This window comes from Dryas octopetala, chromosome 7, assembly GCF_963921425.1.
Source record: "Dryas octopetala chromosome 7, drDryOcto1.1, whole genome shotgun sequence".
Taxonomy (NCBI): Eukaryota; Viridiplantae; Streptophyta; class Magnoliopsida; order Rosales; family Rosaceae; genus Dryas; species Dryas octopetala.
Genome location: NC_141372.1, coordinates 12,794,344 through 12,820,444, shown reverse-complemented (window position 1 = coordinate 12,820,444; position 26,101 = coordinate 12,794,344). Strand labels below are relative to the sequence as shown.

The 26,101-nt window shown below is 34.8% G+C and overlaps 2 protein-coding genes across 8 annotated transcripts; one reads left to right on the top strand and one right to left on the bottom strand.

Moving 5' to 3' along the window:
* Positions 1-1,956: 1,956 nt before the first annotated feature.
* LOC147279825 (DNA-binding bromodomain-containing protein) lies at positions 1,957-11,716 on the top strand. 6 transcript variants are annotated; one of them, XM_086252508.1, is made up of 10 exons: positions 1,957-2,093; positions 2,746-3,416; positions 3,557-3,634; positions 4,949-5,192; positions 8,201-8,297; positions 8,701-8,839; positions 9,424-9,813; positions 10,377-10,476; positions 10,572-10,626; positions 11,353-11,716. In XM_086252508.1, the coding sequence occupies exons 2-10, from the start codon at positions 2,781-2,783 to the stop codon at positions 11,441-11,443; spliced, it is 1,830 nt and encodes a 609-aa protein (XP_086108634.1). In that variant the 5' UTR covers positions 1,957-2,093; positions 2,746-2,780; the 3' UTR covers positions 11,444-11,716. The 6 variants fall into 6 exon arrangements, with proteins under 6 accessions (XP_086108634.1, XP_086108639.1, XP_086108633.1 ...); XM_086252513.1 differs by having other exon boundaries at positions 10,371-10,476; positions 11,413-11,716; XM_086252507.1 differs by having other exon boundaries at positions 10,371-10,476.
* A 1,057-nt stretch (positions 11,717-12,773) lies between these two features.
* LOC147279824 (Pseudouridine synthase family protein) lies at positions 12,774-24,106 on the bottom strand. 2 transcript variants are annotated; one of them, XM_086250649.1, is made up of 10 exons: positions 23,756-24,103; positions 23,294-23,350; positions 19,641-19,718; positions 17,396-17,449; positions 17,121-17,203; positions 16,605-16,704; positions 16,445-16,507; positions 14,197-14,445; positions 13,425-13,485; positions 12,776-13,332 (listed from the first exon to the last, which is right to left on the bottom strand). In XM_086250649.1, the coding sequence occupies exons 1-10, from the start codon at positions 23,978-23,980 to the stop codon at positions 13,235-13,237; spliced, it is 1,068 nt and encodes a 355-aa protein (XP_086106775.1). In that variant the 5' UTR covers positions 23,981-24,103; the 3' UTR covers positions 12,776-13,234. The 2 variants fall into 2 exon arrangements, with proteins under 2 accessions (XP_086106776.1, XP_086106775.1); XM_086250650.1 differs by lacking the exon at positions 23,294-23,350 and having other exon boundaries at positions 12,774-13,332; positions 23,756-24,106.
* Positions 24,107-26,101: the final 1,995 nt, after the last annotated feature.

The following is a 26,101-nucleotide window of genomic DNA, read 5'->3' as shown; positions in this document are numbered from 1 at the left end:
TGTCAGAGCAACAAGAAACCTAAACCCAGAGAAAGTCACAGATGCTATGATAAAAAAAGACAACATGAAGCGGTGAGTGCCAATGCAGGACTCATCTCCTTCTCAATTTTAAAGCTACATAATTTGTAGGCTTAATTATTGATTTACCACTCAAAACTGTAACTCATTCCCACTTTACCACCTGAAAGTTTTTTTTGTCCCAGATTACCACCTGTAACTTACATCCGTGTCTCATTTTACCTTGTTCCGTCAACAATTCAGTTAAAAATGATGACTTGGCCATTAATGCTGATGTGGCGCGCTAGATGTGCGCCACGTGTCACATCTTTTATTTTATTTTCGGATTTTTTTTATTTTTCTATTTTTATAAACTTTGAAAATTAATTAAAACTAGCTCCGAACTCAGAAAAATACACGGAAAATTCCTACGAACTCGTATTGACTAGCACTAATTTACTATAAGGTTAAATTACTAATTTGCCTTCTAAAAATTTCCAAAAAAATTAGAAAGTCCAAATTTATTTCTAAAAAATTAAAATACTCTAGACTCTTTGGAAATTCATAGGATAATCTCCCGAACTCCAAAAAATATGAGGTCTGCACCAGTAGTCTTCTAAAAACTAACAATACTTTTCTCGTGAACACTTGCTATCCAAAAGAGCTCTCGGTCTTAGAGGAACATAAATTTCCCTATAAAATAAATTTTAGAAAAATTCTAGAATTTCTGTAAAGTCTCGAAATAATTCTCTAAAACAGGCTTTTGGTAATTTTCAAAATATTTTTGAGAATTTGTCCAAGATTTTACGAAAATTCTAGAATTTTTTAATAGAGGGAAATTTATTTTAATTTTTTAGAAATAAATTTGGACTTTCTAATTTTTTTTGGAAATTTTTAGAGGGAAAATTGGTAATTTAACCTTATAGTAAATTAGTGCTAGTCAAGACGAGTTCATAGGAATTTTCCATGTATTTTTCTGAGTTTGGAGCTAGTTTAAATTAATTTTCAAAGTTTAAAAAAATAGAAAAATAAAAAAATCTGAAAATAAAAGAAAAGATGTGACACGTGGCGCACATCTAGCGCACCGCGTCAGCATTAACAGCTAGGTCATCATTTTTAACGGAATTGTTGACGGAACAAGGTAAAATGGGACACATATGTAAGTTACAGGTGGTAATTTGGGACAAAAAAACTTTCAGGTGGTAAAGTGGGAATGAGTTGCAGTTTTGGGTGGTAAATCGATAATTAAACCTAATTTGTAATCTACAATTTGTTATTCAAGTAGATTTGAGGGAAAAAAAAAATCCTAGATCTGGAGAGAAATTTTGAAGAGAACTCATCAGTGTTGTTGCTGCAAGTAAAAGAAATGGGTTGGGTTGCTGTATAAGATAAAACAGCCAAACACCCATATTATCAATGTCAAGAAAACCCAAAAGATTACCCAGAAAATTCAGAACATAGACTAAGAGAAAAGAAAACACATAAAAAATTCAGAAAGATTACCAGTTGCTTCTGCCTAGTTCTTCTTGCCGGTCGCCGCTGCCCACTCTTTCTCACTCTCCCTCGTTCAGGTTATCCTCTTCAGACAAAACATCGTGTTTTGTTGTTTACGTTTGCGTCTTAGGTAGACCCAGCCAAGGAGGTTGTTAGCTAAACCTCCACCTTTTTATGGGTTTCACTAAGCCCACCTAAGAAGGCTCATTTAAGTTAGAGGAAATTCATTAAGTCCCAATTTTTTTTAATCTCAAGCTCACTAAATATGGGCTTAAGGTCTTAACTAAGCCGGTCCCTATTAAGAAGGTGAAACAAACGTGGCCAAAAGGTCTTAAAAACTTATCGCATATTAAAAAAAGTTATTAAATTAAATTATCCTTAGAACTACCCGCAGTATTAATTTTAACAGGCCGGCCGGGTTGAGTTATCAACCTTGACGGGCTCTACCCCAATTAATAGGCCCTATAGAAACATTACAATAATCGCTGCTATAATCTTCTCTCTCTCTCTCTCTCTCTCTCTCATACACGAGCTCGCGCCTCGCGCTACACTCGTCTTTCAAAGTTTAAGACAGCGAATCGTTGCCTTCATAAAAATCAGTGGTACAGTACCCTCTCTCACTCTTTCGCCTAAAATTAGAATTTCTTATATAACTAAGTTGTGGATTTGTATTTTTTGGCTAGCTCTGTCTTACAGTGATTTCCGATTTCTGACGGACCACTCAGTTCTTGCTCAGCAAGATTTACCACTAATGCAATCTATGATTAATTAAGTTTTTTGGTTTTGATGAATCTAGGGTTTTCTACTGTGTTTACTTGTTTTGAATGAAATTTTGTTCTTTCATTTACTTTTTTTCCGGGCTCTGTTTGTTTTGACTGAAATTCGGGCTTAGAGAATTCCTGGAAAAGAATATGTTGTTTAATTATTGAAATTGGTTTAAGTAATAATTTTAAATTTTTTTTTTTTTTTCAGTTGGAGAAGTTTTACATTTTTATTGAACTGTTTAATTGACCGAAATTTTGGAATTAGGCCTGGAAATTTAATGTCTTGGGTTACTTTTTGTTGGCCTATACAAACGGAAACCAGGGTTTGTTATTCATCTTGCTTAAAAGAACTGAAGCAATACTGAATAGTTTGTTTATTATTTTTAATTTTTTGTTTACAGAAGAATATGTCATAATCTCTATTTTCTTTCTTGGCATGATTTGTAATGAAAATTTAAGTAATTGAGCTTAATTTTGTGGTTACATGCAGTGTGGAACAAGAACAGTTTAATTTTAAAGTAGAGCATGAAGCGGAAGCGAGGGCACAAGAACAAGAACAAGAACAAGAAAGGAAAGCCCAAAGGGCCTTCTGGGGCGGGTGGAAATGAGGCATTTTCAAGTGGGGCTATTGTAAATTTGGAGGATAATGCAAATGTGGATGAGCACAATGATTATGATAATAAATATGAGTCTGGAATGGAAGTTGATACTCCTTCTTCAACTGGGACCGATCAGCATTACAATCTTGCCAATATTAATCCTGATGGTTCAATTGATAGGGGGGTTGGCAAATCGGCGGGAAGAGTCAAAGTGAAGCTTAGGACTTCGAAAACCATAGAACCTCAGCTTACTTCTTCTGATGCATTCACACAAAGTGATACAGATAAGAGTAGCCAACAGATGGGTTTGGAAAGACAAGGTGTGTTTTCTGAGAAGATGGAGGATAGTGCCAATTCATTGGCTGAAATGAAAATTGGTGTTTCTGGGAATGTTTCAAAGAAAGCTGGGAGTATAAAGATTAAATCATCGAAGGTGTTATCGAGTATTAACCAAAGTAGTGATCCTAAACCCACACGGAGTCAGAGTCCACATGAGAAAGAACCAAAGATGCCTCATCAAGATTCTCAATATAATAAGCAAGAATTAGATGCTGCACTTATGGTATGTTAAGAATTTTGAGCAGAGAGCTTTGTGAATTTTTAGGGTCATGTAAATCTTTAATTTATTGTCATAGGTTTCTGTTTGAAGTGTGGTTAAATGCATATGTGTACTTATATATGTCTTCATTTATCACTTCACAGATAATAAAGAAGGTAATGAAAATGGATGCTGCCGAACCCTTTAATGTCCCTGTGAATCCTGAAGCTTTGGGAATACCTGTAAGTATGAACTTACGTACATGTATTTTCTTAGGTGCAGCAAATGTTATGTAATCTTTTTTTTTTTTTTTTTTTTTTTTAGATAAGAAACCAAAATTTTATTGAAAATAGAGGAAGAGTGAAAAGTGAAGAAAGTTGGACCAATAGTCTATCCTAGGCTGATAGAACAATATTAAAGAAAGAGGCGAAACATCAAGGAAAGATGAAAATCAGTTCTAAAAAACACTCTTCCATCCCTAAATAGAGATCTTCTGAAGATTTCTTAACAAACAGTTGAAATTTGCTCATAATGAAGTAAAATACATTATTCTCCTCCAAAGTATCTTGAAATATTCTTCATTTTCATAAAAAATTTATTATTTATTTCACTCGGAATGACATACTTCAATGCTTGCACTGCACATTTCCTCAAAACTATACTCCTTTTTATATCACAACCTCCAAAATCTATGCTGAAAATATGGGGGGAAGCTGATTGAGTTAAAACCCAAACTACCTTAATTATGATTAAGCACAACAATCTACTCTGTAGCCCATAAAAGAAACCACATTCCAATAATAATTGATGCACGGAATCCTATTAGCCTATGTGCAAACAGCATACAAATAGGGATATGTTACAAATATACTAAAATCATGTTCTAACAGTAGAGATCTTTTCAAAATTTAACCATGCTTCCTTTGCTTAATATACAAAGCATATGCACACCAAGGACTATAGAAGTGCTCACCTAAGGGACTTAAATGGAGGGACAATGCATTTAATGGTTGGATTTGACACAACAGTTGAAATCAATAACTCATTGAAATGAATCCAGCCCTTGGATGCATTGTCCCTCAGTTTAAGTCTTTTAGGTGATGACAACTGCTAAGGAACTAAGTGGATTTTATTTGGCTCTGCTCTCAATACTTTCCTAGACTTCCATGGCCCCTAATGTGTACGTTAGGGATGTTGTCTCCCCTCTTTTAGTTTTTGTTAACTACCTTGAATAGAATTATGAGCCAATGTATCGTACAGATGAGCACAAGACTCCTAATAATATTGCTGCCCAAGTCCAAAAATTGAAAAGTGCTTAATTATTGAGGAATTTTTGTTTATGTTTATTGATGTGACTTGTGTCACACACGTGCTCAAACAGGAGCTTGAACAATGCCTTTCTTTTTCTTGTTTTATCCTTTTTTTGTTAAATGTATGCCCCGCTTCCTCTTTTTGAGTCCATAACTATTTTGTTTGTCTAATATTTTTATTAATTGCATTGTTGTTTTTTTTTTTTTTCTTTTTCTGGGGGTGGGGTGGGATTTGTGTTGAACCAGGATTATTTTGATGTAATAGATACACCAATGGATTTTGGAACAATATGCAGCAATCTTGAAAATGGTGTTAAGTATAGGAACTCTGAGGATGTCTTCATAGATGTTCAATACATTTGGGATAACTGTTATAAGTATAACAATAAGGGTGACTACATTTTGGATCTTATGAGGCGGGTGAAGAAGAATTTTACAAAGTATTGGACAGCAGCTGGGTTGTATAGTGGACAACCAAGAGTAACCAATGGTGAGGGTTTTATAGCCTTTCCTTTCTTCCACTTGATACATTTTAATTTTCTTCACTATCCTGAATTTTCCTCAAATGTCTTAATTTTAATAACGTAGCCTTCTTTGGGCATTTCCCCCATTACTTGTGACATGTATTATTAAAATATTTTTAGTATATTTTATTTGACATATCATTGATTGTATCCTGGAAAGCTAGAGCTTATCTATCCATTGTTATTTCTTCAGACTCTACTTTCCTATGACTTTTAGGGTGTATGGTTTATGGAATGCATTAAGTTGATCGATAATTCATGTTGGTGTGTGTAAAGTGAAATATGTTTACTTGTGTTTGGAAAATTTTGCTGCAAGGGTGTTAAATGTTTTGCTAAACATTTTAGGATACCTCCTAGGCACTGAAGGAATGATGCTTCAAATGTGATGCAGTAGCTACAGTTTGGTTAGAATAGAAGTATCCTCTTTGGAAGCCCTAGGCTAAGCTCATTGGCCCAACTCTAAACTAAAGTCTTTTTGGTCCGAAGAGAAGTGTCCATGGTAGTTTAAGAGTCGGTCATTAAAGAAAAATACATAAATAAATAAATCAAGAGTCACTCTAGAGTTAATATCAAGTTTTAATAAGAGTATTTATTTGAGTCTAGTGTTATTAAGAGTCAATTTATTTGGGTCTTAGGAAAATACAATGTGTTTGAGTATTAATGAGTCTTTTCATATTTCTATAGTATTTAATGAGTCTTTTAGTATTTTAAGGAGTCTTTGGGGGATGTATCTTAAGCCTATAAATAATGCTGTTTTCTGTAATCAAATCAGGTTGTGAATGAATGAAAATGAAAATTAAGTGTTTTGAAGGCTGGGTACCTTGGTATCTCTTCTACCTTTTCCTCTCCTTCCCTTCTATATTCTTCTAACTCTCTTATTTATCTATACTTACAGCAGCCTAAACCCTTTTTGTTCTCTAAAACATTATGTTGATTAAAAATTCTATCGTCTTAAGCCCACGATAACCCTAGGCCAACATCCACCTTGTGTTGTCCTCCATCAAAATGTTTAGGCATGTTGTTGGACAAGCATCTTAAACAGTTGGTGTTATGCAGAATCTTGAATGACTTACTCTTGCGTGTGATGTGAAAATAATGTAATTCCTTTATTGAGATTGAGGCCTAAAGGGACAATGTGCAATGATAATACAGTCTCAATCTGTCATCCCTTTGGAATTTTTTTAGGCTGTCTTTGAATGGTTAAAACAGTAATGTCTGTAAAGACGCAATGTTTGGGCATATAGAGATGCAATTTAAAGTAAATATGCAGAAGCAAAACCTAACAGTAGTAATGAAAAAAGGTCATATTCTAGTAATAATGTGTACAACTCTGAGTGGATGAATAACCCAATAAGAAACGTTTTGGAGGACAAGGGTCAATTTTGTTTTGGTGTGATGCAGTAGCTACAGCATGGTTAGAAACATTTTTCAGAACCATCCCTCTCTTAAGCTAAACCAATCTCTCTCTCCATGGTAAGAACCTTAGGCCCCATTGGGTATCTAGGATTGGTTTGGATATGGTAAATGACTAGATTCAATGTGTATTCAAGGAAGAAGCTTCTAACTTGAAGGAATAAAATGGATTAGTTATAAGGGGATGATATCTAAAACTTATCCCCTTGAATCCCCACAAAAATGTTGGGATTAGTGGATTTAAGTTTTAGATATCAATGACCTAAAATTCATTGGAAGAACTACAAGATGACCTTAAGGCAATGGTTGTGTTACCTCCAATTGAGGGTTTCCTATGAAGCTTCCAACATGTCTCCTCAGTTTGTCTAGATTGCAACAATAAGTTAGTACATGTCGCCCTTATCACCAGGATGCTTACCACTTACTTTGTAAGCATCATCCCTAACAATATAGGATTATCAGGCATAAGCATAAGCATAAGGGTAGACCTATGTCAGGGAAGGAATGGGTCCTTTCTCAAGAACTTGGGAATGAACCTGATTAAGTCAGGATTGAGATTTGAGAGCAGCTAAGAACTCAAAAATTCCCTCATCTTCTGTCATTTTCTGAAGTAGAATGGTATCTTCAGCACACACCATCTTATTGTTCTGGAATTAATCCAACTCCTACCTCACAAGGCATAAAGAGTATTCAAGTATTTCCTCAAGATGAAGTTTTCTGTTTGGTGTCATGAATCACACTTAAAGATCATGAATTTGGTCTGCTAGTTCTAGGTTCCATGGAATCTAAAAACCAGGAGGCAATCATGAAAGTTTCAGCATTTGGTCCCAACTGGTTCTTTAATGGTACTGTCGACAGATTCCATCTTTCTCTTGCTTTGGGGAAACCATTTTTCTGTTTTGTCCATTTAGCTTCTTTCAGATAGTCTAAAGATGGGGGGTTGTGGTTCAAATTTCTGTTAGGAGTGTTTGGAGGTTCCATTCAATTCTTGGGTGCGTATGGTGCAAGGGTGGCTTGAAGGTGGTCATCGGAGGGCATATTTTCTCTTGCTCCAGCAATGGGCTGTTGGTTGTTCCGGGAAGGCTGGTAGCACTGTTGCACAGCTATAATGTTTAGTGTATTGCAACATTTACTTGTGTGATGTTATTTTGTCTTGAATTGAATATGAATCATCAAAGGTTGATGTTTTGAGCTGCAGTTGTGAGGAGAATATTGTATGAATTGAGTGCAATGGATGGTTAGTGTGTTTTTGGCTGAATCTGAAAATTTATTAAAACTTAAGGCAAATAATTTTTCTGACAGTTTATATATAGTTTGCGGTTCCTCTGCTTGTCTTATGCAAATATATGCTCAGTTATGCACTCTGCTTCAGGTAGCTGCTGCTAGGGAAAATGTTGTGAAGTGGTTATATCAGATTATTATCTGAACTTGAGTGCTTATGCAGATTGTTCAGTGGCTTATTATGGCTTATCATGCTCTTCTATTGTTGGTTAGACTTCAGAGACGCTAGTGTCTATGTTTATGGCAGCAGTCTGAGCATTTTTAATCTTCCTCATGTTAGGTGTCGAAAGCACTCCAGAGAATATTGCACCATCTGATCAGGGAAAAGTACATGTTAAAGGTGGTCAGTTAAAACAGAAGACACGAAAGGGTCATGGGTATGTTTTTACATTTTAGTCTGTAAATTTGTTCCTCACAAGTCAACTTTTTTTTTTTGGCCAGGCCTCACAAGTCAACTTTTAATACATATGATTTGGAATTGTTTGAGTTTATGTTACTTTCCATAATTTTTTTTTCAAATTTTTTCTTGCCTATAAAAATTCAAAATGAGAAACATATACGGTCATTTTTTTTTTCCTGTCCTATAACTTTTGGAAAACTTTTGGAAGTTGCTGTGGCTGACACCTCAAGTTTGTTGGAACATAAAGCAAGTATCTGTTCCAACTCACATGTTTTCTTTCTTGCATTTCTATTTTTTCCTTGAGAGCATTTAATCTGGACACTGTTTTAGTGTTGCATAGAAAAGATGATCTTATTCTCTGAAGTTTCTTTCATTTGCAGAAGGCGTCATAAATCTGATTGTTTATGTGCTATTTGTGTTCTAAAACGCCGTAGAAGGGAGCGTGAAGAGAATGCTCGGATTGCTAAGAGCCAGCTTGGAGCTAGTGATAATAATCTTTCCCAAGAGTTCAAGCAAGAGGTAAATTGAAGGTTTAACCCCATTCAACAAATGATTATTAAAGTGGATTTGGCTTGAATTCTTGCAATCAGATGCATTGCTAATTGACCTTGAAGTACATTATGTTTGAAAGCTGTACTGATTGATTGTTGTGTAGGGGTTATGTGCCTTATCTTGGTGGATTGCTGGTTCATCATCATTTTAATTTTTTTTGTTTTTAATGTAATTTTCTGTTTCTTAGTTCATATTAGCCATCAGAAACCTTATTCTTCTTTTACTTACATAGCTTTTCTTCTCCTAAATAGCTGGAAGCTCTCCAAGAGTATTTTTGGAAAAAGAAAAGAAATGAAGCATGCCACTAACTAGACTTTGAGATGATACATGATAAAAGAGTGCCTTGGACAGTGGCATTTTACTTGTGAAAAAAGGCCTTTAATTTGCAAAATATGTTTAACCTTAATAGTTATTATATGTTAACCTGAATTTAATTGCAAATATGTTTAACCTTAATAATTTAATTTAGTTGTTGTTGTTGTTGTTGTTATACTTTTGAATCTTCTCTTGATTAATACATTGATCTCTCTCCCTCTCTCTCTCTCTAAAAGGACTCTTCACTTGCCGAAAGTCCTTCTGGTGAGAATTCATCTTCAGATATGGATGGGTCGTTGGATCCAAATGCAGATGCTGAGGTGGAAGAAAGAGAAGAAGATGAGAAAATGGGGGTATCCAAGCAGGAGGATGGTCCTTCAGGGGAGAAGCACGAGGAGGAGGATGATGATGACGAGGGGGATGAGGAGGAAGAGAGTGAGACGGAGATGAAAGATGGAGGTATTGGTGAAGCACCAGAGCAGTTTGACAAATCAAGAGAGGAGCCTAATAGGCAATTGCAACCAATAACAGCGGAGAAGTTTGGTGCTGGAGTCCAAACCGATGGAAAGAAAGAGAATACATTGGTGCAGCATGAGGAAGAGATTGTTGCAGATAAACAACAGGAGGTAGAACATTTTATTTTCTCTGTCATCAACCATTTGTTTAGCTTTTGTAAATGTCACATCTTGCATAGTCATGATGTAGGGTTGCTTTGGTTACATTTTGTTGTACTTTATAATTTTGCAATATATACAAGAGAAAGTAGGATTTCCAAAGCTAAAAATAAAAGTTGATAAAAACAATTTTATCCAAGTACGAAGAAAAATCTTTACATAATACTACATCTCGTAGAACATCCACCTCCATCTTAATATAATAATCGTATCACTAGACAATTCAAATGAATCTTTTTACTTGAGCAGGAAACCAAATGTAAAAGGGGGCATAAGGATCTTGGTGTCTTCATGAACATCATACAACTAACCAAAATGCAAGAGAATTTCTATCAATTAACAGGATTGAGCTCACAAATGTAAAACACCTTTTTCTTTATTGCTTTTAACAATCTAACTGTGGAGTTGTTTAATAAAGTTCCTACTGCAAAAGGTTCACATTCTGCATTTTAGATTTTGATGTGGTTTCAAATGTGTATATGGAAAATTTACTCAATGGCCTAATTTAGTTGCAGGAATCTCAAGAAAGGCATAAGAAAGTTAAAGCATATGAAAACCAGCAGTTTGAAAATCCCATGCTTTTGGACCTATGTGGGATTCTTTTTCCTAACAATAGTAAGTCTATCTGGAGTGGACCCCATTCACTGGTTCAGCATCGCAGTTCTCGTACTAGTTCCCTTCACGCAGCTATTAACATGCTCATGAAGTAGGTACTATTTCAAGTGCCTGGAGATACTTTGGCCATCTTTGTCAAGGAGATATGAGGTAACCTAATATATCTCCAATTTTTAGAATACTTCAAGGCTCTATTTGGAATACAAAATTTTTACTGTTTAAAGTTAAAATTTCTTGAATATCACAACACATAAAAGTTTGTATTTGTTCGAGAAACGATAAAAGGGATTTTAAATGATCCATTGTACCTAGTCATTTCAAAATCATAATATTATGTTGTGTCTAGTCATTTAAAATCCAATTAAATACATTGTATCTAGTGTTTTTTACTTTTTTAGTTCTTCCAACAATATAAGTTTAGCGTCCAAATTCAAATCCAATTTTTTAAAATCCTTACATCCAAATAGATTCCAAGGCTCCATTTGGAACATGTGATTTTGAATCTAAGGGATTTTAGGTCGTATTTAGAATTAAATTGTTAAAATATAATGTTAATAATACATAAAATTTTGTAATTATATGGAAAGAAATTGAAGGAATGTGTTGATTTCAAATGATTTGTTGTTCTTAGTAATTTCAAATTCATAATATTACATTGTATCTGGTCATTTCAAGTATATTGTATTCAATATTTTTTTCAATGACTTCTTTAACCAGTGTAAGCTTTGTGTCAAATCCATATCTTTTTCTTTCATATCCTTATTATCTCAATGGACTGAGTGATTTTGATTTTTGACTTTTCCTGAACTAGAAATACCTTACAAATGCACAAGTGAATTTTACAAATTCTTATATACGTGCATGCCTGCGCTGCAGTGCACAAATCCATTGTTTAATTGTTACCGACTTGCTGATACTAAATTGCAAATTGAGCAGAGGATGGGAAGTTAGCTATGGTGAGAGCTGAACCATACAATTTGAAAGCTTGACATGGGTACGTGCAATAGGAGATGCTGATGCTTTCAATTTTTTTATTTTTATTTTTTACTTTTCTATATATATTAACTATAGAGACAAATTGTGTAGATTATAATCCTGCAGATCCTGAAATCTCTCTACTTTATTTCTAGTTGTAATTAAGGAGGAATAGGTACAGATTTTTCTTAGTGTGAAGAATGGGGAAGATCCTTTGTATAGTTGCAAAAGTGAAAGAAATGAAACAGATGACACCTCTTTCCCATAGCCAGAGACCGAATAATTGAGCTAAATATGATATGATGTAGCAAGCCGCACTAAACTGGTTGTTTTCAACTTTGATGTTGTATTTGCAGGTCATGTTTCGATTGTATATATACTTATGATGTAGCGAGCCAACACATGTGGGTGTGTGGGTGTGTGTGTGTGTGTGTGTGTGTGTGTGTTTATTGTGGGAAGTGATGCTAATAACGCAGGGACTTGAGTTGAATTAGAAAGTGGAAATGGTTGGTAAACCAATCCTTTTCACTTCTTTTTAAATTTTACCAAGCCAAGAAAGTGCATAGGGGATATTCTAGTTATCCTGAGATCCTTGGACATTGAGAGCTTTAATTATGTGCTTCTTTTTGTTTTTTTAATGAAATTTTTAATTGAGATTTTACAATTAAATTTTCTAAACGAACAAAAGATAGTTTCTATCATAAATTTCAACCCTCCCTTCAAACCTAACGTACACAAGTAGTATTGTAATACGTAACTCCTATTGTCTTTTTTAACAAAGACTAAATTACGTTTTTAGTATTTGTAAGTTGACTTAATTTTCACTCAAGTCCCCTAAAATTTGATTTAATTTGCAATTAAAGACGATTACAACACTTGAATGCAGCAATGAATTACTCCATATGCAGTAAGTAAATTACCCTTAATGAGATTCCTGTGTGTAAGTTTGTGTACTTGTACCAAAAAAAATGTGGAAGTTCTTTTAAATTAAAAGCGAGAAGTTGGCCATTGATAATGACTTGATTTTGAAGGTAGTTGTAGTGCATTCGTTTGCAAGTATATTGTCAACGTATGAAACTTTGTTAATAAAATGGATTTGTCAGCCTTAAGTAATTGCGAGATATTATAGATTGTATTTGTTCAAACACAGATTTTGACTCAATGAAAGCCCTTGAGAAAGTATTTCCTACGGTTCACAACACATCAATAAAAACGTGTTGGCCAAGTTGAGAAGATATTTGAGTAGAAGTTAAAATGAGATATATTAATTGGAATTTGGAATATGTTGGTGACCATTACTAGAATTGATTACATACGAGAGACTTTGAAGAATGTGACAAATACTTGGTTGATCCCATTCAATTGATTGATGACTTGTGTATTCTCAAAAACAATCTTGCATGATGCCTAGATTTGAAGAAATGAACAAAATGAAACGCTGTCACACCATTTGGTGCACAAATTTTGTTAAACAGATTTGGTAATCCTAGCAGTACACATAAAACATAGAACGAGGGTCGCAGATCTCTAGCTATTAAATTATCTACAAGTAATAAATACTTCCTGTGTTTATAAACTCTTTGAGAAATTTGGAACTGTAGGTTGTGGAGAATTGGCGAGGAGGTATATCCCATGAAATCAAAAACACCTACTGTAGCCTGTGGAGGATTAGCAAAAGGGTGTATCCCATGGATAGTGCAGTTGGTGCAGATATAAAACGTTGAACCTGAATGCAATCTCACAGAAGCCCATCATAAGCATATGATCGAATCCAGTTTTCTTCTCATGGCAAATCATATTTCACATGTCCGAGGTATAGACCACAAGCAGGCGCCATGGGACTAGCAGCAGTCACTGTCTTTGCATTCAAGATCCTCTCAACTGAATATTCCATTTTTATTCAAGAGGTTAGTTCATTCCAAGAGAAGTATCAAATTAAAAAAATTTAAATGAAAAAAACAAATGCACCGCACCATCAGGTACTTTTAACTCTCCAGTGCCAACACATTTGAGGACACCAACAAGCAGTCTAACCTGCAAGAATCTCAACAATCTCAGTAAACTGGTCATAAACAACTTGAATTCGAAGTAGGACAGACTACATAAGACTCCAATATGAATTTCCAATTACTTAGTGGTACAAATCTGAATCTCTTTTGGCATTAATTGAAAAACAAATTTCCCAAAATATTATTTTGGAAATTGAAATGAGATCTATCAAAATATATTAGGTTCAGAATATAAGCATTTCTGTAGGAATACATAATACGGTACTAAAGGAGGCACAATACGTTTACACCAGAAGACTAAGAACTCGATTTGAGAACTCGGGAAGGAGAAAAGGAAACATTTCATGTCAAGGTAAGCAAAATTCTATTTACATGTATACTGCAATTGAATCCCTGTTTATTATATTTGTGTATGACTGAACCTAATGATAAACTTGTAGCTTATTTGACAGGGTATGGGTGGTACAGTGTTAGGGGTCCAGAACATTAAAATGCTTTAAGAAGCTATTGAAGTACAAACCCAAAAGTAACCAAAAACAGTACAAACTCAAGTAACGTGCCACCATCCTATGGGTGGATAGTAAGAAACAAAGCACAGTGAACAATCAAATAAAGTGATAAAACCAGAAATCTAGAGAATATAAACAGCAAGGAATAAAAAAGGAAAAAAAAAAAAAAAACAAGAGTTCTAGGATAAGAATTAAAAAGAAAAAGGTTTAACAAGCAGAATGTCAACCTGGTGGTATAGAAAAGCGCGAGCTCGTGTTGTTACCACAAAGCAACGGTGTTTTCTTCTCAAGCCAAATCCTAGATCAGTTCCTCCATTGAAAGTAGAGGGCAGGCCTGTCTCAGATTTGTTGGCACCGGCATGAGGATCTTTCTCCACTAAATTGTTTTGTTTCCTCTCCATCACTGATGGAAAATAAGGAGTTGAGACTACCTCGGACACATTAAGTTCATCTAATGTCCTGATGGGTGATTTTGCCTGTAAATAATGTAATTTTAGAACATTGCAGAGTCTTTTTGTCTTTAAAAGAAAAAGAAAAAGGAAAAAAAGGTGTAGAGAACATTCAACACGCACACGCAAGAAAAAAAAAATTAAAAAATTAAAAAATCACTAGCTAGATTCAGCATGCCATGGTATAATGTCAAAACTAAAGCAGCCTTAACAAAAAAAAGTAAAGCAGCCAACATGCATTTAGAAATATCTTCATAATTGCTTCAGAATCTGTCACAGCGTGTGCACACAAATCATATAATTCAGCCAACAGACATTTAAAAATAATTGCTTCAGAATCTGTCTAGCTCGTGTGCACATATCATATAATGCAGAGGGTGGGAGACAGATCAGTAAACTACAATAATAACAGACGAATATCTCTATTAACCACAATACTCAGTATTCTTTTGGAGATCCACATTAGTTTTGGTTGCAACCAGAAGCAAGGATTAGTCATTAATTCGATTTTATGTTATATGGACACAAACATGTTGTTTATGGCAGGAACATACTGGCAGGGAAAATCACAAGAAACGTAGGCCACAAGTCACACAACATGGGGAAGAATAACAAATGACCAAATGTTATTATCTATAACACTTTCTACTTTTTCAAATGAGCAAAACAAAATTGAGCGTTGTTGAAATGAAAGATAAGGACACTATTTTTCATTAGGACCATGAAAAATAGCAAATGTCTGATATTATAAAGCCAAAAGCTCTATAACTGACAGACACATAGACTCTATTGTCAATTATGAGTGTGCAACCTTAGAGCAAGGGTATAGCTTGTGCCAAGTAACTTGGTGGAGTTTTAAGTAACAGAAACAACTTCTTTGGAAAGGGGTATGGCTGCATATGTCTTACTCTTGCCCTCTCCAAACCTCACATTGAAGCGAACCTTGTGTGTTGGTCCGCCCTCATTTTAGTTATCAATTATTGAGTTTCATTGTTGAAATGAAAGAAAGATGCCGATATATATCTATTAAAATTTGTTTAAATGTATAAGGAGTGTCTGACACTTGTAAATATTAACATCTCCTTAGTTTCAGTGCCACAACTTATTCTAGTGATGTAGAAGAGCTCCCATTACTGTCACCGGACCAACGGAATCAAAGGCTGCCATTAAAAATATTAAGGAGTATTTTCTCCAGGGTTAACCTCTCCTCCAAACCTCTAAATGATGAAACTACAGGTAACAGAAATCCCTATCACCAATAAGTTTGACTATGGACAGTCTTTAACTGTTCCTAATACAGTGCTTAGCCGGGAATCAGAGCCCTAGACTTTTGTAAATGACGCAGTAGAGGCTTTGTTCCTTGGCCAGTTCATGCTAACCAAGCAAGCAGCTCAACCTGAAATAAATAAGATAAAAGTTTGACCCTTTTGGTGATGTTTAAAAGTTCAAAACTGGAATGAGTAGATGTTGGGGGGCCTACTATGAAAGCATTTACTCTTTGGAGATGTGCAGTTTTGGCAGTTCTTTGGATTATTTGGATGAAGAGAAATAACATAATCTTTAAAGATAACATGAAGGAAATGGATTTTCTACGGGAAAGAATTAGTGTTTAGGTATCTTTATGGGTTTCCTTGTCAATTAGGGATATTCCTTTAATAATGATTCACCTAGATTTTCTTTATCGAAAACAAAGACTTTATTAATAAAAGTCAATAATTACCAAAAAAACAAAAATTCCTAGCCATGGACAAGATGTCCACAATCCAGGCCAAACTATCAAATGCTAACTCTATTACATCCAGAACACATACTTCAAACATCTCTCTGAACACAGAAAACCAAAACTAAGATTAACTCATGAATGCCCCTAATCCAAATAAAGAATGAGAAAAGGAATATCTCTAAAAGAAGCAGATACCGATGCCCAAATCTCACTCTATCTGATAAAGATGTCACCTCATATTACAGCAATAAAAACAAGCAAGAAAAAAAACAACTCCAAACTAACTAGGAGGTAAGGAACAACCTGACAACCTGCTGCCCTAAAGGAACTAAAATCATGATGTCCAACCAGAACTTTGCATGCTTCCTGCATGAATTTGAATTAATGAAATTGCCCTGGACAAGATAAACTAATGACCAGATATATTTAAGAAAACATAATATGTTGAAAACTGCTAACCAACCTGCATAGCCCAAAGATCTAGCTCCTCAGGTACATGCCATGCCCGGTCATTTTCAAAGGTTGACACAGGCTCTGGTCCAGACAGCAAGCGGTAGAAGTACCTGAATGAAATTTGAAATGAAACAAACCAAATATTTTTCCTATATGGTAACTATGGTTCAAATCATTGAAAACAATGCCACATAAAGGCGAGGCCTCACAACAGCATTCTTCTGACACTAATGCAAACAACATATTGCTATGTTAAATATTCTAATGCCAATTAGGTTACTGTAACTCAGCCATTGGAAGGCTATGATCCATTCTACAGCAGTTCCTCTGGTGGATACCACAATGCTGTATGGAATGGCAGCTATCTGCAACCTAGTTTATATTACCAGACTAACTCAAAAGTTATACAATCTAGTGAAATGTGCATAGAAAAATCTGCATGAGTACTCTTAATAGCATGACTATGAGTTCCTGGACATAAGATTGTAAATTCTTTCTACATAATTTTAGATTCATGAGTACCTACGTGCGCTCTTGGGCTTTATATCTAGCATGAAAATCAGCCGGAACACTTCGAACATCTATCACCATTACGTCACCTTCATTCTTCTGATGGAACAAAAACAAAAGTGTCGGAATCACCTCAACAAAACAAAACATGAAGTATTCAATTGGCTCTGATTTCAAATCTGCAATTCCTGATAATATAGTCAAACTGAGTTTCCCATCTCATATTTTTGTGGTTGCTGAAAGAGTAAACAGGTGTTTAATTCACAATTTTTTAATCGAAAAAAACCACACCTGTAAGAAATGATTCACAGCTCTTTTGACCACTGCAGGTTCATGCGGTGCTAACTGCATTTCAACAGAAATAAAAGAAACTTTTACAGCAACCACAAGATTTCAAAATATGATATCATCACAATTCTTTTAACTTATCTGGTATACACATACTACAAAGAAAATTTATTTCTTCAAAAGTGACCTGCAAGACTCATCCATTATTGGGTCTGTGGTGTTCAAGTTCCTATGCGTGCATGCTTTGTGTGTGTGTGTGTGTGTGTGTGTGTGTGTGTGAGAGAGAGAGAGAGAGAGAGGGAGAGAGAGAGAGAGAGAGAGAGAGAGAGAGAGAGAGAGGGAGAAATGAAAATGAGACATCATTATCACATTATGTTATATGCGTCAAACTACTTAGAGAATCTGTGCGTGCTTGCACGTAAAATCATACAAATTATCATATCACAAATCAATTGGTAGCCCAGTGATTCAGGGAATGGCACAAGGGAGGGACACATGCGAGGACACTAGAACAAATCTTGTATGCACATAAAGCAAGCCAAGATAAACTAAAGAAGAAACGCTTCAAGACAATATGTTATCAATAACTTGGAGAATAATGATAATAACAATTATATCAAGTGTTCGTGATTTTAATAATAGAGGTTTTTTTTTCTTTTGTTTTTTAGAAAATTATGAAAGCCTACGAGAGAGCCACGAATAAGAGTCCACATAAGCAAGAAAAAAACATGAGATGCGTTTATAAAGAAACACCCCATACATGTGGTACTTATATGAGATATTGTGTGCAGTCACTTATAAGTTATATGATGCTTGCACCATGTGTCTGCATGATATTGAAGAATCAATATTACAACCATCCAATTGGATTAACCCTTTTTTCAATTTGATGAAGACAACAGATAGTGATCATAAAGATGATCCGATGGTTGAGAAACATGTTGGGATTTGATCAAGGATCTTTTTTAGGAGATTTGAATAAGGATCTGATTGCCAAGATTTAAACTAGAATTCAAGTTTAAAAGATAGGTCATGTTGAGTTGGTCAAGTTCGGTGACCATCGGATGTCTTGAAGTTTGAGATTCAAACTTTAAAATGATAACTTCTATAACTACATATTTAGTAGTGAAACAATAAAAGGAATCATATCAAACCTAGATCTACCAATGAAGATTCAAACGGGGATTTGAAAACCAATATAAACATGAGTGAAACTGTTTAAATGTAGAATCAAATGCATGGGGGGAATTGTAGTCTGTTCAAGTAGACAAAACCCTGTTGAACAGGCACCAAGAAGTCTATATAAACCCAGAGGACTCCCCATTGCAACACTCTCAATCAATTCTCACTCTCTAGTTCCATACAATTAAAGTCTAAGGCTATTCCGAAACTCTAAACATGAATCAAAAGAAAGACTCCCTGTGGTTCGAAAAGACAGTATATGAAAAATGGAATGATCAAGTGCCCTAATTAGAACCTACGCATTCTCAAAACATCTATTGTCCCTTTCCTTTCATATAAACAAGGGAGCCGCACCAACAATCTATATACTCCCTTCCTAACTAGGACCATAAGATACCTCTCATTGAGCAAGGCAAAACCCACTAGACAAAATCAAAAATCCAAATAAAGAAAACCACAATTCTATGGTCACCTGGCAGTTTTAAAATAAAGTGGTCAATTGGTTCCTTGACATTATGTCATTATTGCATATACAACACCTATTAACTAAAAAGTCTAAAATGATTCTCCTCTTCCCCAAGTTACTGGAGGTGATAATTTTACCTGGAGGCGGAAGACCAAAATAGGGCCCTATTAAAAGAAAAAAAAACTATTATTGACATACTTTCTTCAACTAAAAAGTCTTTGAAATATCTGTAGGACTCACAGGCCTAGTCTTGGGCTTCAAAATATGATGCTTTTGTAACAGATTGATCAGAAAACATCCAACAAATTTAACTGCAACCTTAATGGAATGAGATGGCCTTCAAAAAGTACAACAATTACGAAGTGTAAGTATCACAGAAATTCACAATCACCATTTGAATCTTTGAAGAGAAAATGAGAAGCAAGAATGAGACTTATCAATTTGGTTTTAGATTCAATGTGAATATATGTTTTCAATTTTTTTTTTTAAGGAGTTTTACCATTTCCTATTAGTATTAACCCCAAAAATCTAAGAAATTAGGAAGTTAAAACTTCATTTGCACCATCCATTAACTAATAGATTAACTTTTAGATGACATACCACTTCACCTGGCTTTCTTTTGCTTACGCGCTCAACATCTACATGACAAACATTTGACAAGGCATGGACTCCTGCATCCTACAACAACAAATAGGAATACGGTCACCTCATGTCCCACTTTATATAAAGCAGGCTAGAAGTAAACACAACAAAGTTACACTGACAAAAAGAATTCTGCTGCATGCAAATATATAATTTCCTAACAGAAATTAACAGAGATTCTTTACAGAATAGATGTATGCCTTTAGATGAACAAACTGATTGCTAAGGTCAGCATCATTATATAACTGCTACTTAAATTTATCAACAAGTACATCAATTTATATCACAAACAAATTGCAATTGGCAAACATCTTATTAGTATAAGTGGATTTCTTAAGATTTTGGTCGTCCACAATGATGTCCTTGAGTATATTTGCATTGATTGCTGAATTTTCTAATTTCTACAAAATCCTTCATACTTGGATGTCACTATTCTGGTACCCATAACCATGTATACTCAGAGTTACTGTAGTGAAAAACACCTTCTAGCCTTGTCTTAGATGTATTCTAGAGTTAGACTAATTAGCAAACAAACACACAATATATATAGCAGCAAAAGAAAGCACAAGGAACACCAAAAGTTTGTTCTCGAGGTTCGGCGAACTTTGCCTACGTCCCCGTGTGATCCGTAGAGAATCACAGCTTCACTATATTTAGAATTGGATTACAAGAACTTGTTGAAACCCTAACCCTAGCCTCCTAGTGTTGCCGCACCCTCTCTCTCTAGTCTCACACTGTTTCTGGTATTTTCAGTATTCTAACACTTTCTCTAGAGCTGTAGCAACCTTTATATAGACATAGGTTTGCTGCTTACAGTAGGATTCTATTTTAATAGAATTAGGTAAAGATAAAGGAAAAACAATAGAACTCCTTCCGGACTTAGGAAAGGTTATGCGCATGTTCCCTTTTGCCCTTCAATCTCCGTACCCAACTAGGAAAGCCAAAAAACTGCCCCAGAAAAATAACTGATGCTCGCTGCCTTTGGGCGACCAGTCAGCCACCACCCTCTGGAAGTTCCAGCGAGCCAAAATCACAACAGTTACTACAGAGATAAATAAACACGTGTGATAGAGGCAAACCAGGAATTACTGCAGAACCAATGTCTGATTCCAAACTAGTACAATCAGATACAGAAACAAAGAATCCTCAATGCCAATCAAGTTTCTTGTATTCTTTAAACTAATTGCTGTTAGACAATTGTGAAAAAGGTTTGAACAAAAATGCTCTGTGAGCATATAAAAAATTTTCATTCCTATTTTGCTAGGAGGGATAATTATATGACAAACTTTGGTTAGTTCAGCAGCACTTGTACACAGTCAAATTACTCAGGAAGTTCTAGCAAATCCTGTCAATCCACAAAACATAAGAAAATTAACTTGAAATGAGTGAAGACATGTTCGATTATTGCAACAGCATTTTACAGACTACACATATGAAGGATAAATGAATTACAGGACATAGCATTACCCTTTTATCCTTTTTTTCTTTATATATTATATAATTCACAGGGTCTGAACTTAAGACTTTCTACATCCTTACCACACCCTTTTACTACTTGATCTATAGCTTAAGTGGTCACAATATTAGCGGCCAGATGATGTAGGCCCAGTTCAACATCAATAAAAGGCCCAATATGGATACTTATTGTATAAGGATCACCGACAACATTTAATATAGGGTTGCAAAAAAGTATGTTTCCATCAAGAAGTTGTTACAAACACATAAAGACCATTTCTTGTGCTTACTTTCTACATTCCTAGCTTAGGAATAGTATTTATACGAAGTAAATAGTCTTAAGGGTTAATTACACAAACACCCCCTAAGATTTAGCGTGTTTTCACATAACCCCCTCCACAAAAAAAAAAAAAATCAATTGACGAAACTAACGGAACAAATGAAAAGTCCAAAGTACACCTACAATGTTAATTTTGTCTAAACAATTAATTACAAAAACACCCCATCAGGTTTAGCACATTTTCACTTAGTCCCTACACTTTTAACATTCACATGGACACCCCTCAGGTTTTATATGGTTGCACATAACCCCTTATGTTAGCATTAAACCTTTGTAAATGACAAAACTTACATTAAATACTAAATGAAATTGACAAATAGTAAATTACAAGGACACTCCATAAGGTTAAGTGAGTTTACAAAATAAATCTTACAGTTTTAAAATTACAACAGCACTCAAACACTCATCTCACGGGGGTGTTAGGCCCTCCCATCAAAAGTGAGGGAAGAGTGCTGCACCCCTTCCTGAAGTAGGGGGCCAAAAGAGGTGCTAGATTTAAAATAGATAATAAAAAATTTGGGGTGTTTTATTTGAAAAATATAAGAAAATTTTACATTTTTAAAAGTTTTTTAACTTCTTTTATTTTAAAACTTTTTTTTAATGTTTATATTTGCATGCTTTTTTTATTTTTTCGCATACTTGGTGCCTAGAAGTCTTAGGTGAAAACTTGCTAAACCTCAGGGGTGTGTGTGTAATTTAACTACTTTGACAAAATTAGCACCATAGGGGTATTTTGGACTTTTCATGATTTTGTTAGCTCTGTCAATTGTCTTTTCTCACAGAAGGGGTTATGTAAACTTGAACCAAGTGTTCATGTTAATTTTAGAAGCGCAGGGAGTTATGTAAAAATGCTCTAAGGGTTAGCATGTGTTTGTGTTAGTAACCCATAGTCTTCATAAAAGGCACAAAGGGGGTGAAACCCAAGTACCAGGAACTATACTGCTTAGAAATATTGTAAGATGTACCATTATTTTGTGAGTTAAAAAAAAAATAATAAAAAAATAATAATAATAAAGCAAGTCAAAAGAACACATTTTTAATAAGGATGACAACTGATCAGTTTTTCCATATTTTCTGACTGATTTCAATCTCATAAGAAACTAGATTTCCATTCTTCAAAAGTACCACACAGGATTTGCGGACAGAAGCAAAGAATGTGCCTAATAAATTCAGTAAGTTTTGTTTATGGTTATACTACCCATTTGTAACTTTAAGAGGAAAATTTCTGATCGATCATGCACAATTTCCCATTTTTATATCTATCAATATGTAGGGATCTCAAGCAGATTGATTTCTATTTGATGAGAACTTTAATACAATATTCTAACAACTCTTTTACATTAATATTGTTCCCTCGTTTTGTTTTCTATAAAAAAGGATTCCTATTCTTTCTTCATGCACCAATCCTTTTTCTAGATTAAAATGATTCTTTCGGTAGAAAGATAAATGGGCGACCAAAAAAAAAAGGTTGGCTACTGAATTACTGATGTTGAGGTGATTACTTGTCAGTCAAGGAAATCCAACTGAATTTGATCAATTAAGGAGATGAATCCCAATTACATGTCATAATAATAACAATTTTACCTTACAATTTAACAAAGTAATTCTTTTGGAAAATGTCAATCCTATATGGCACTTGAATTATATGTGTACTAACAGAAAGACTACTGCTCAAAAATCCCAACCCACCTTGAACCAAATCAAAAAATTATATCATATGCTCGACAATGCAATATGCATAGGAAAGAAAAGAAAATACTAGTGATAATAAATTCCCAATACAATAAAGTCATTAGTAAACACAACATAAACTTACAGTTCGACTTGAACAGAATATTGAAACCGGCTGGCCAATAAATTTATGAAAAGCCTCCTATACAAATGAAAACCAAATTAACGAACCACTTGATTTGAAACAAAATTACCATTTTGAATAAAGTATAAACAGTTAGACCACCAAAAAAAAATATAAAATACAACATAAACAGAAACTCAAGCATCCAGCTCGACAAAAAGGCAGCTTGCTTGCTTTTTTCCTGCTTTAAGGCAATCCATTAGTTGCAGAGAAGATGAAGGAAAGGAAATAAGAATATAACTTAAAAGTCATGAATTTTTCATGTTTTGGTCCATTTCACAGAAATGCAACAAACAAGCATTATTTAAAAACCTCCATTTTCTTCCGTTCCTCAAAAAAAAAAAATGTTCCTCCATTTTCTCAGCAACCTAACAGAAAGTAAAAATAAAGACTTTGATAAAACGCTAATAAGATAATAATCACCTCAAGTACGCCAACAACTGTACGGCAATTGGACTGCTGCTGCGACCCCGAGAAGCGAGTCCCAATGTACTCTATTGCGACCAGATAGCGTTGAATTTTAGGGTGTTGATTCATTGATTGTGGTTGTTGTGCCTCTTGGTCGTCGTCGCTGGTTTTGGAAACCTTTGAAGGCCTTTGGGGAGATTGCGAGCTACTGTCTACTGGGTGCTTAAGATTTTGTGTCATTGATTTTTCTAGCAATTTCTCGGCCCCCAAACGGTAAATTGTATTCTAGGGTTTTGTGGGTTCGAACTTCGAACGACCGGAAACAGGGTTTAAGGCCTTTAGCTAGTGTTTGGATGCAGGGTTGTACGAAACCAAACCAGGATTACAACAAAAATATGGGAAATTTTAGGGTCCTACTATTTAGCCCTAACAAATTTATTTGAGCAAAATTCATTTTAGATATACCATGATGGTTGTACCTCGAGTTCAAAAAATGAGATTTTAATACCCTAATTACAAATTTGCAACACAATCATCCCTCTGTTAGGTTGGTTGTCAATAGATTTGTTAAACGATGACGTTGTCATGACGAGGCACCAATCGAGCGCATCGCTAGACTCTATGTGGCGCAAGGACAATCGTTTGAATGACTCTTCTATGGGGCATCTCTCACAATAAGGTGGGCCCCTCAACACATGGGACCCACCTCATTGTGAGAGATAGCCCCATAAAAAAGACTCAGGCCAATTGTTCCCGCCCAAATTGTCCTCGTCCGCTCTAGCCCAAAATTTCCCCCCAAAACCTAGTGGCAAATGGCTTGACACATTGACACGTCAGTTAAAATAATAATTAAAAATTAAAATACAAACCCCTTAATATGAATTTAAAACCATACGCAAAAAAAAAAAAAAAAAAAAACTTTCAAATTCAATTTCATCCCCTAATTCTCATATTCTCCCAATTTCTACCCCAAAACCCTAGCCCATCTTGACTTTCGTGAACACTAGATTCGCATTACAGGCAGAGATTTAAAGGCCACTGAGTGTGATTTGTGTACTTGAGTAACAAATTGAAGATGGTTTGGAGAATGCCCGCCAAAGCTTGAAGAGGACTACAACCTTTGAGATTAATTACGCTAAGCATTTCCTTTATTCTTCTACTTGTGTGGGTTTGAATCTGGTATTTCGTGTGTGACATTCTGCTATTTTCTTTGGTTTTCTAATCTAAATTTTTTTTCGATATGTTGTGAAAAGAGGGATGATATGCACTTTATATAGGGTTGAATGGTGATAGAGTAGTTTATTGTCTGTTAGCGTTAGAGAATAAGTGGAGAAAAACACATTGTTTAGGGAGGAATGTGTGAGTATGGTCATGTGAGTTGTATCTTGTCTGGTACCGAGTATCTATAATGGACTTGTTTTTTAGACTGTATCATTTAATGGCGTCAGGATTGCTCAACTAGTTGGCAGTATATTAAAGTGAATTGTTGACTGTTTGGTGGTCCAAGAAAGTTTCCATGAAAAGTGTATTGCTTTGTTGTGGTTTAGGGGTCCAACATGTGTATTTTTTAAACACATTAAAATATAGATATTTCAGACTTACTATTTGCATGTGCCTAACTAACTTGGACTTATTTGTTATTAGCAATGCAGATACCCCTGAGTTATTCTTCATTCGGTTGTATCCATGGTGGGGAGTTAGGGATTCATGATTATATATGGGAAAAGGGAATTGGTTTGATTATTGTGATAAAGACATGTTCAGCCTTACAAGGATAGATGAAATCACCTTACTGTTGGGATATAATAGCAGTTTTGTCTTGTACCAGGTTAGAGTATGACTCATATAGGATGGTAAGCTTTGTGCTAGATTATACTACATATGTTCTTCGAGCACATGACACCAGAGGAAACATTATTGAGACACAAAGAGTTTATGGATAGGGTTACTAAACCACCAAGCAGTGTGGTTATTGTGGACGTAGAGGACAATGATGATGAAGAGCATGAGCAGGTACTGAGAATGGAGAAAAAGGGGGAATGAATAGAAAGGGTACTTGTCACGCCTCAATCTTGAATAAAATCTAATATCTCGAAGTTAAGCGTGACTTACGTCCTAATCGTAGATTAATAAAATTATTTTTACAATTAAGACATGAAAAGAAAAGAAAAGAAAAGAAAATAATATAATATAAAATAATTGAAGAAACTAAGTAAAGTGAAAATGAAAAATAAACTTTATTTAGTAAACTATTGTTCCAAGAGTACTATACTAGATGTTCATCTTCTTATATATTACAATGTATTGATAAACAAACAAAACATAGTACTTGAGCAAATTCTCTAAATTTTCCTTGGGTAT